The following is an 11,641-nucleotide window of genomic DNA, read 5'->3' as shown; positions in this document are numbered from 1 at the left end:
AAAAATATAATTAAAAATTTAGTTGTAAAATGAAAAATAAAAATAAAACAAATATAAACTCGTATATAGATATATTAAAAGATAAATCTATGGATTAACTCGATCTACTTCAAACAATAACAAAAGGAAAACAAAAATACTTTGCAACAAATATATGTTTAAAACCTAACCTCATCATACTATGCACATTGGTAATTTAAAACTTAGTACTACACAACCAAACCACATTTTTAAAAACATTCTCACGCAACTCTTCTACTTACTCAGAGAAGAAGAACAAATTCATACTCCTTAGTTGATTTAGGCAAATGAAGTATAAAACTCCCATATATGATGAAAATGAGAAAAAAAGAAGATACATAAAACTAATTGTAGGGAACCTAACTGAAATTTCGTATGGGTCTATATTGATTTATGATATATTATGACTTTTGTATGGAATAAATTATAAACATGCTTAGACGCACAAACACACTCTCTTACTTATAAGTGACTAAAGATCGATATAACTAAATTCAGATTTAATAGCTAAAATATGATATAAGTATGAAGTAATTAATTTAAATATAAATATTTTTTTATCAACGATAATTTAATGTAAGGACTTGGATATGAGTCAGCAAAAAAGGATGACAGATGGCAACAAATGAGAGGTTGAGTACCTTAAAATAAAAATTGCATTGGTTTTGAAACGTTGATTTTTAACTCATTCTTCTTGTTTGAGAAACTATTTCTTTCCCTGCAAGCTCTCTCCTCCTCTTATATCTTCTCCCTTTCCATTCTTCACACTGAACCATTAAATTCTCGATTAGGTACTGCTCCAACGATCACAAAGTAGCGGGTCTTGCTTTTAGTCGATCAATTTCTCCAATCAGAACCGGTAAGTGAAGTTCCCTTTCTTTTGTTCACCTTAAAGTGGTGATCATGCAACAAATCTGGTTGCATGTAGCCATGGTGTATTTTTCCAAATTCTAGCTCCAATTAGGTTTTGAAAGTTGTCTTCCGTTTACAATTTGTAATCAATAGGTAAAATTAGTTTCTCATTGAGATGCAAGTGAGCAATTGGAGCCTCTTGTGTCTCGAGATGTTCGATTGAGAGATAAGGGAAGTTGGGGTTTTTGTGCTGTTATGTGAAATTCTTGAACTTGCATGAGTTAGATTTAGTAAATATAGTGATAGAATGCATGTAAAGTTTATGGGTTGGATTTTAATTAAGGATAATCTAGAAACTTGTGATTTTTCTTATTTGATCGTGTACTGTTGGTTGATGTTGATATGAACTGTGAATTGGTTGATTAGGAATTGGTATTGATACAATGTTGTGATAATTTTGAATGGTTAAAAGAAATAAATTATGTTAAACAATTTATTAGGAAATAACCAAGTGAATCATTGAAGTTTATAACCTGTGAAGAGAACTAAGGTAGTCAAAATCTGAATTGGGTATTCCAGGTTGTTAGGATCAGTTTAGATAACTTGGGTAAGTTAATTGTGACTCATTAGAAGTGTTAAAAGTGTTAAAAATAATTTATAAGTGGTAGATTCAGAATTGAGTACCTAGGTTGATGAAATTGAGGGTTTAGAGTTTAAATCAACATTAAATCACTGGATAATAAGATTAGGAATTATCAGAATAAGTTATACAAGTTTATTTCGTCATATAGATCAAGTTTGGAGTGTTAAAAACTCATTAAAGTGTCTCAGATGCACTAAAATAAAAAATAACAGGTTGTTGTAAAAAACTGATGAATAATCGATTATCTCACTTGATAATCGATTATTCTAGTCAGAACGTCATATTTTCTTCAAAGTTCTTGTAAATAATTGATTATTACATATAATCGATTATAATAATCGATTATAATAATCGATTATTGTCGTAGAAAAATCATCCAGGACAGTTTTAGGTGGTTTTCGGGGTTCCGGTTTGGACGTTCCTTAGGGCGTTTTAGGGGTTTTGGACCCTTCTGGAACTGTTAGTGAGGGTTTTAGAGCTATTTTCCTTACCTAAATATGAGTATCCTTATGACATGGATTGATTGATGTTGTTTGATCGAAAGAGTGTCTTGTATGTTTATAGATATGGTTTGATTTCGCAACATGATTGAGGGCAGGAGGTATTGTGTGTGAATTATAGTTTCCAAGTATGGTATATTGATGATTCAAAGAGGATTGTGATTTGATTAAGGTTATTTGAATAGTATTGAAGTAAGATCTCTAGGTGAGATCATTGTAGTGTTTTAGAATGAATATATGAGGCTTTCATATGGGGGGTTATCTCAACACTCTAATGGTCTTTCATTCTCACTTAGAGAGGATTAACGCATGTGGTGAGAGTAGTGGGAGGTCCTAGGGTAGGCGCTTTCACTGGAGGCCTATCGCGCGGTAACGGACTAACCTTGTGTGTGGTTCGGTGAAACCCTTCGACAATGGCTTTGCAAAGCAGTAGAGGCCACCGCAAGTGCACAACCCGCCCCAGATCGATATTCATTCTAAGTCCGGACGAGTCTAGTATGTTTTATAATATGATATGATACTTGCTTGTTTACTTGCTTATGAATGTGCTGTTATACTTAATATTACTAGATATCATGTATGTTTTTTTAACCTAGCTTACCCTTGCTTTTCTGCTGTTTGTCTGTGCCTTGTATGTCTATGTTCTTTCTTTTACAATGACCATCCAATTGGATGTGAATAGAGGTAGAGGAGGTGTTTCTGGAGCAAATTTTGGAGGGAGATGATGCAACTACCTAGTTCTTAGGATTCTTTTTACTGTCTTCTCTATTTTGAAATACTCTTTTGTATGTAAAGTTTTAAAATTTATGATCAATTTTAGATGACTGTAAAGCTAATAACTATATTTACATCCTTAAACTATTTTGTCATATCATAATGTTTATCATTCGATATTATATAGTCATATATATAATTAATGGGATGTTAAATTTAATATATTTCAATATTGAATGAAAAAACTATAAAATAATTCATCCAAAGTTAAAGAAAAATTCAGATGTATTGAATATATATATATCTTTAACTTTAATAAATTTTATAATATGTAATGTGTAATAATTAAAAAATTGTACCCTGCATCGAAAATGATAGAAAAAGTATTACACAAAATAAAATAAAAGTAACAAAACTCATGTGATAAAGAAAAATAAAAAGGCCATGCATTATAATAATTAAGTTCTTGGTGTACAATGGTTTCATTATAAATGACATTACAGAGAAATGAAGATGACACAAATATGGCAGTGTGTATACTAATGACAGAATTAAAAATCAAACTAAGTCTAAATTTTATTGAACTCTAAGTTTCCAACTTCTTCATTATAACTTGACAAGGTGACTGATATCCATTGGGTACGCAGCTTTGGTACTTACATCGTTATAAGCAATTGCTGCGATGGCTTCGTTGGTGACCTCACTTGGATGATATGAATCAAAAAATGGCCTTACATTTCTGTTATAGCATGGATTCTCATTTGGGATACACAGCCCATTCGACCCAACTTTGCAGCATGAAAAAACATCAAGACCTGCATTAACATCTGCATGCCACCAACCAAAGTTAATATATCTCTAAACATTTCATTTTTTAACCTCAATGACATATTATAATATTGTAGAAATTGCATACATGCATTTGGGTCAGTCATAGTTTTAAGTATATATGTTGTCAGGTGCTTTATCAAATATCTCAATAGAGTCTTTTGGTATTACTAGCTTTGGGTATAAGAACAAAAGACTGTTACCTTGGACGTTTTTAGTCATTCCGGCTAATATCGCTTCAACAGTGTTAATAAAAATGAATTTACAATCAGGGAATTGTTCATTGAAACGATCAACTAATGATTTAAGCTTGTCATTGAAAGGGACCACTGCATCATTTTCCTCTTTTACACAAAGTGATCCAGGTTTTCCATGTGTAGAAATTTCTCCTGGAATGCAGCCTACGGGAAGTAATCCAATCAAAGCAAACTTCCTTGCTCCAAGTGAACGCAAATCCTTCACATAGAAACAAACAACAGAAGTAGATAACATCATATTATAAATCTTATATATATGGAGCTAGATTTGTAAAATTTTAGGTAAATATATTTATACCATTAAATTCTTTGAATATTCTTTGATAAGGGCCTCGGCAAACTCGTCAGTTGAAAAAGTTTGACTTGAATTGTAATGGTCTGGCAAGAAGTAGTTGTTTATGTAATCATTGCTGCCTGTATTAACATAATATAAGCACTTGCTTAGGTGTTCTTTGGCTTCGTCAGAATTCCTAAGTTTCATGATGATCTTGGAAACTATGCCTATGTGCTTTTCCATCTGCATTTTCAACGAAAAATGCTCACCCTGCAATACCAAATTCACCAAAAGTAGGTTTTCACTCTTTGAAGACAAGAAAAACTTAAGTGTAAGAAAATCATATGTGGCAGTTTCCACTCATGTCAGAAACTGGTTTGATTTAGAGAACTGGAGAAAGTAAATCAAAGTGAATAAACATGTGCTGCTGTGATTTAATCAAAATAGCAAAGTGAAGGTAAAGATGATGCAACACATAATTAGAGAAAGCAAAAGAGTGTGAGCTATATATACCCAATTCATGCCTGTCTCGTAGAGAATTCCCGATGAAGCTGATGCGTAATTCACGCCTTTCATTATGTCTGAAACAGTCGTATTTGCAAAGGGAGGAATATATGCGTCGAATCCCAAAAGCTCAGCTGCAGTTACAAAATTTTAGATCCAACAAAAACGAAAATGAATGTATAACACCAAAATACATATCACATTATTAACCTATTGAACGTGTTCCTTTCAACCTAACATGACAGAGTGTACGATGACATATCCAGTTTCAGACAAAGAAGGTCTGTGTTTTTCTTTTTCATCAACCAAGAAATATAATAACAGGTACAAAGAAACACCACAACAGAAACATCAGTTATAACCATAGGTTTCTTGGAACAAATATATAAGATTGGCAGGTTTTGAATATTTAGTGAGAAGATGAAACCGAAGTAGATAATAATTTTTGAGAAAGAAAAGAATATATATGTGGAGGATTGAATTATTACTTAGTACGTCAACAGAAGTACGGCCGTTGGTAAATCTTCCAGTGGGGCCGTTTGGGAAATCAATCCCATAAGGAGGATGATTAGCTTTAGCATCAGTTTTTAGATTGTTGTTGTTTCCACAATCTGACAAAGAGTCTCCAAATATGAACAAACAAGGTACTTGGGGATTACCAGCAACAATGTAATGTTGTTGAATGTTCGTTGCGCTCAAAAGGAAAACAGCCACTAACCATAACTTGGTTTCAGAAGCCATACCAAAGATAAAAATAAAAAACACTTTTCAATGTTCAGATCAAAATTCTAGTGGAGAAATCCGTTGAAATATTTTGTCTGAGTAACACTTTGAAAGGTCATATAAATACGTTGATTTTGAAGAGTCAATTTCATGCACATGCTATTAGAAAATGACGGGCGCCTAAATCAACAAAAGAAGGTATAACATAACTACAAATTCGGCATGCCATGAGAAACTTTTCCATCTCAACAAAATTTAAGTTACTTAACATCTCCATTTTATATTATATGTGCATGGCAGGAATAATTAGAGAAAAAAAATATTATTAATGTTATTGAAAGTGTTACGGAATGAGAGAGTTACTATTACGAGTATCGAGAAATGTAACAAAAGAAAACCTTTAAAAGAAAAGTTTTGTAGGTTTTGGAGCCAAGTGGTACTAAACATCATGAAATGAATTTGATAGCTTACTTGTGAAAAGATTTTAATAGAAAATTAGATAGGAGCTGGCGAACTGTGAAGGCATAGAAAATTAGTCTCCCTTTCAACACTTGTCAATGGAATACGATTTCAGCACCATCAGTCAAGCCTCTCATCACTCCAACGGTTACTTTTTTTCATGGAACCAACCAATTAGCTTTCAAAACTTTTAGTACTGTCATATCATTACTGTTAATTATATCATTCATCATTCTTTTTTATAATAATTTTCTTCTATTCAATTTATTTATTATTTTAACCTTTAATAATTAAGGATGTACGTTCTATGGACCAACGACCTAATAATTAATGGTTGTACATGTGATTAGTGTATTTCTTCAACCTAATACTTAAGCAACAAATATATATATATATATATATATATATATATATATATATATATATATATATATATATATATATATATATATATATATATATATGGATTTGTTAATGTGCGTACACCTGTTTTTCAGTTGGTACATTTTAACAATGTGGACCGTGTTATAGTAGACAAAAATATCCTAATATATTATGGATTCTAAGTTTTAAAGTTAAATATATTTAAATAATTTTTATTCTCAAAACTGAAAAAAGAAAGAAACCCTAAACTCTTACTCACCTTCCTCATTCCTCTCAACCCTTTCTATTTCATCTCTCTCACTCCAACTTCTCTATCATCCTTTGGTAGATCCAACGGAAAAAACAAATTAGAAATACTCGTCGTTAAACAAATTACCTTTGTAAAGAGTTGAGTCATTAGCATATTTGCCTTCAGGCAAAGGTTCATTCAAGATATCTTCAATTTCATCATCTTTACTAACCTCTCTAATTTCATCATGTGCAGATGTTGAATCATCATCTCTTAAAAAACCTTCAGGCCAATTACCAATTTCTTGTGATGTCATTATGCTTGTGAAAATTAGATAAAATTAAATAAGGCAAAATTTATAAAATGAAAACTTATTATAAAATCATTTTTTTGTAAGAAATTATTTAATAGCGAGTGTTTCTGATTTTTTCCAGACGAATTACCAATTCCTTCATATGTCATTATACTTGTGAAAATTAGATAACACAAAAATTATAAAATGAAAACTCATTATAAAATCATTTTTTTTTGTAAGAAATTGCTTAAGTGTTTCTGATTTTTTTATTAATGTTGGAGTGAGAGAGATAAAAGAGAAAGGATTGAGAGGAATGAGAGAAGTAAGTAAGGGTTTCGGATTTGTTTTTTAGTTTTGAGAATGAAAATTATTTAAATATCCTAAAGAACAGACGTACGCGCATTAACAAACCCCATATATATATATATATATATATATATATATATATATATATATTTTACAACATTAATCTAATAGGTGGTACTCTTTATTGCTTTCCCTAAGATGAAAACAAAGAGACAAAATTTTATGAGAAAATTAAGTTGTACCCTAAGATGAAAACAAAGAGACAAAATTCTGTGGAAAAATTAGGTTGTACTTGTACATGTGATTATTGTGTTCCTTCAATACCTAAGCAACAAATATATATATATATATATATATATATATATATATATATATATATATATATATATATATATATATATATATATATATATATATATATATATATATATATATATATATATATATATTACAACACTAATCTAACATTTTTATAGACGGCACTCTTTATTGCTTTCCCTAAATTTTGTGGAAAAATTAGGTTTTACATGTGATTAGTGTATTTCTTCAATCTAATACCTAATCAACAACTACATATACCTATGAAAGGTTCTTTTTAAAATATATATACAAGAATTTCTGATGTAACTCGTAATTTCATATATGCAACGTATTAAAAACTCATAAATAAATAAAAGAAAGCATTTGCAACACATTAAAACATCGAGTGACTAACTTCTTCTTTTTTCAACAAAAAAAATTACGCGCTTACACACTCATATAATATATATATATATATATATATATATATATATATATATATATATATATATATATATATATATATATATATAAACGAAAACATTTAGGATTCTCTAATTCATTTATATAATATTTACGACAAGAGGCTGTTAATTTAACTCTATTAGCACATGTTACCTGCACTAAATACAAAATTTCCATCACTTTAAATAATTTTTCAAATAATAATTAATTTTAATGACAAATATAATTAGTCATAACTAATTTAGATATTAATTTATAAACCAAAATTTATTAATAATTAGTTTCGAAATTAGTGTTTAAATTGGTAAATATATTAAATTGATATTTAAATTGATGACTAACATTAGTTATATAAAGGTTTTGATTACTAATGAAATTTTTTAAATTGATCTTTAACAGTGACGAATTTAAATACAATTTTTTTTATAATTACAATCTTGATAATTAATGTTAATGATCAATTTAAAGAACAATTCATTGATCAATTTAGAGAATAATTCATTGTAATGACTAATTTAACGACCAATTTAGAAACTATTGTAGTTGTAAATAATTTATAATTTATAAATTGTTATCTAACTTAGTGATTAATTATTTTTTGTCATTAAAATTAGTTATTATTTAAAAAATTCTTATTAGTTTTTAAAGCTTTTCTTTTAGTGTATAAAACAAAATATAGGAAATGTATACAAATGTCCTACTTTAAATTTAGTATTTAGGAAAATTGAAGTATTTTCAAGTTTTGTAAAATTTTAGAATTATTGACAGTTAATTGTGATATGGAAAGAACATTGAAAACGTATTCTCTACTCTATTAGAATTGTTATATATCATTAGAACCTCTGATTATTCATAATTATTTTTAACAAATACCTCCACTTTGAATTCCTACTTTTGTACTAATAAAATGTTCTTCCTCTTAATATAATTTATTATTGAACGTATACACATCAAACTTCTTGCTCTACTCTTGAGCTCAGATGCATCATCTTATGCAATGAATACCACCACAATGTCTTATCTCGTCAATTATTTTTCCATTTAGTAAATTTTTACACTTTAAATACTGAATTTGTGTTTTCCTAAATTTTATTTGGATAGATAAATTTTTATCCTACATTGAATTAAAAAATCATAAAAAAATATAAGATTTTATCCCCTTCTACACTTAAATGAGTCTTTGTTGTATTGTTTTAAGGTAATTATATAAAAAAATCTAATATTTTTTCAATAAAATCAATCAATAAGAAAGTTTGAAGGAAACCAATTATATATACATCTGAAAACTTTGGTTCTTGTCATCAATAAGTCTGGAAACCAATTATTTATTATACAGAAAGAAACACATGTATTAATAATTAGTTTATTCAATTTATTGATTTTTTAACATTACAACCATCAGCCCCACCATCATTGAGCACAGCCACCAGTCACGAACCACCATCAACCACCACCAAAGTACCCACACTCCCCAAAACCAAGACACCAATTCAAACTATTTATTTACACAAGGGTATATATGGAATTTTGAAATTTATGGGAGTGCATCTTATCTCCTTTTCAACCCAACAACTTTGTTATTTATGAAAACTGTTCCTCAGTTTGGTCACACTATTTATCGATGTCTTGTCTATTAACTTAACCCTTCATCAGAATAAAAAAAAAATGATATTATTACCTCTAGCTACTTCCTGTTGAATGACATATGAAGAAGTGTACCCTTTCCACTGTTCAATTAATTGTCATACAATGCTAATCTAATAATGAAACTAGAAACCAAATTGTATCTTCTGTAGATGCTTTCTAAGGTGCTCTATAGACGTAGGGGTGGACATAGATCATTAAACTGAACTTGAATTCCAGTTAATGAGATTGTTTTAAACTTAAAAAGACTAAACTGTTTTTACTAAAAACTAATTAAATTATTTTATAGTTCAGGTTTAAAACACTGAAACTTAATAATTTTAGTACAGTTAACTAGTTAACACCATGTTCTTCATCCTTTCTCTATCAGAATCTCTCTCTTTATCACTACACCTCACCTAGATTTTGCTAAGGTCTATTGCCCTTTTCCTTCCTGTCGCTCCCATCTCGCTGTCGCCCATCCCGTCATCGTCGCTCTCAAGGTTTCCAAGCACGTTAGTTTCGATACCCCTCAAAAGGTAAAATTTGGTTTTTGATTCGTTCAGGAAGCATCTCCTGTTAAATGAACGATGATCTAATTTTTTTGGAGATTGAAGAGTTTTGTGAGTTGTTTCTGTACCGCTAGTTCGAAGTCGCATAAATTGAAAATCTGCAAAAAATAGCAGAGTTATTTATCCTCGTACTCAGTGAGATACAAGAATCCGGTTTCAGACTTTTGGATTTGAGGGTACCATTTTCAATCTTTTTCAACAAGGAAAGCAATTATTCTTTTTGTATTTGTCTACTTTCTTTCGTTTTTTTGCGTTCTCTTTGGTTAAATGAACGATGATCTGATTCGTTCACAGGAGTCTTTCGTTGAACGAACGATGATCTGACAACCCCTCGTTTTGTTTCTACTTTTGGGACACAAGTTTGATATTTCTGCATAAATAAAGATTTAGTGGGTAATTTGATTTGATGAATGATTAGATTGAAGAGTTTTGTGAGTTGTTTCTGCACAAAGTCGCATAAATTGGCCACTGCATTTGTATGTTTCCATCACTGAACGTGAAAGGATAACATATATGAAGAAGAGTGTTTTTAATGCAATGCAAACTGTGTTGTACTGTAGTGAGTGAACTATAAAATATAGTTAAGTTCAATTACTCTGAACTATTTTTTAGTTCAATGCAATTTTGTTAGAAATAATTTATAGTTATCTATAGATTTTAATAGTGCAGTATACTAAAGGACAGTTTGCCCACCCCCTATATACAGGAAACATATAGTTTCACTAATGCAAAAATGTTGTTTAACGTCACTCATAAGACGTCAGTTTGCGTATAATCCGACGTATAGGAACGAACGATGACATTATCGTAAATAGCCTGGTAAACTAGACGTCGGTTTTATCCAAAATCAGACGTCTATTAATTTCAAGACGTCAGCACTACAGCACCCCGACGTCTACTGGGCTGCATTTAATGCTTTTCACCTAATTCTCAGACGCTTAGACGTCACGTAGTCCAAATCCGATGTCTAAGGCATGTCTGGAAGGCGGGAAAGCCAAACAAGTCTTCAATGTTGACGTCGGCGTTTCAGGCTACGCGACGTCTATTATACCTGTAATAATTATGTTTACAAAACTTGAGGGCTTAAGACGTTGGCTATTTAGGGCCCCGACGTGTATGTTATTATAGACGTCGGTGGCCCATACCAACAATCATGAACATCCCTGACAGGATATTAAACGTCAATCGGTTCAGCTTCCTAGACGTCGGTTCCCCCTAACAGAACCGACGTCTAATGGGTATTCAAAAAGTCAGTTTTAAATGTTCACTTAGACGTCACATTAGTAGGATAATCGACTTCTATAGACGTCGATTTCTGGAGAATAACCAACGTCCAATTCCATTTTAAATACAACGCAACTCTTCGCGACATTCAGTTTCTGATATCGATCGTCTTCCTCTTCTCCTTTTTCTCTTGCCACACCTCTTCTTTTCTCTCTTTTCGGCATTCTATTGTTGTTTCTCGTCTTCCTCCTCTCCTTTTTCTCTCTTGCATCCCAGGTGCGTGGTTTGTTTTTTTATGCTTACAGTTTAAACTTTATTTAGTCTTTCATCTATTATCTTGTGGTTGAACTGATTAAAATTTGCTTTCTTTGTGTTGTGTTTTAGTGCAGTTTTGATCCTCTCTTTGGGTAACGTAGTACAACATTCTCCCTTTGCTGGTTTCCTCACAAGAAGAGTGGCGATCTTTTG

General features: G+C 30.7%; 1 protein-coding gene across 1 annotated transcript; it reads right to left on the bottom strand.

Moving 5' to 3' along the window:
- Window positions 1-3,176: 3,176 nt before the first annotated feature.
- LOC106768080 (GDSL esterase/lipase At4g18970-like) lies at window positions 3,177-5,454 on the bottom strand. Its single transcript, XM_022782935.1, has 5 exons — window positions 5,082-5,454; window positions 4,603-4,727; window positions 4,114-4,359; window positions 3,762-4,014; window positions 3,177-3,557 (listed from the first exon to the last, which is right to left on the bottom strand). Exons 1-5 carry the CDS (start codon window positions 5,332-5,334, stop codon window positions 3,337-3,339), a joined length of 1,098 nt encoding a protein of 365 aa, XP_022638656.1. The 5' UTR covers window positions 5,335-5,454; the 3' UTR covers window positions 3,177-3,336.
- Window positions 5,455-11,641: the final 6,187 nt, after the last annotated feature.

This window comes from Vigna radiata, chromosome 7 (assembly GCF_000741045.1).
Source record: "Vigna radiata var. radiata cultivar VC1973A chromosome 7, Vradiata_ver6, whole genome shotgun sequence".
Classification (NCBI taxonomy): domain Eukaryota; kingdom Viridiplantae; phylum Streptophyta; class Magnoliopsida; order Fabales; family Fabaceae; genus Vigna; species Vigna radiata.
Note: the sequence above shows the minus strand (reverse complement) of the source record. Positions and strands in the feature narration are given on the sequence as shown.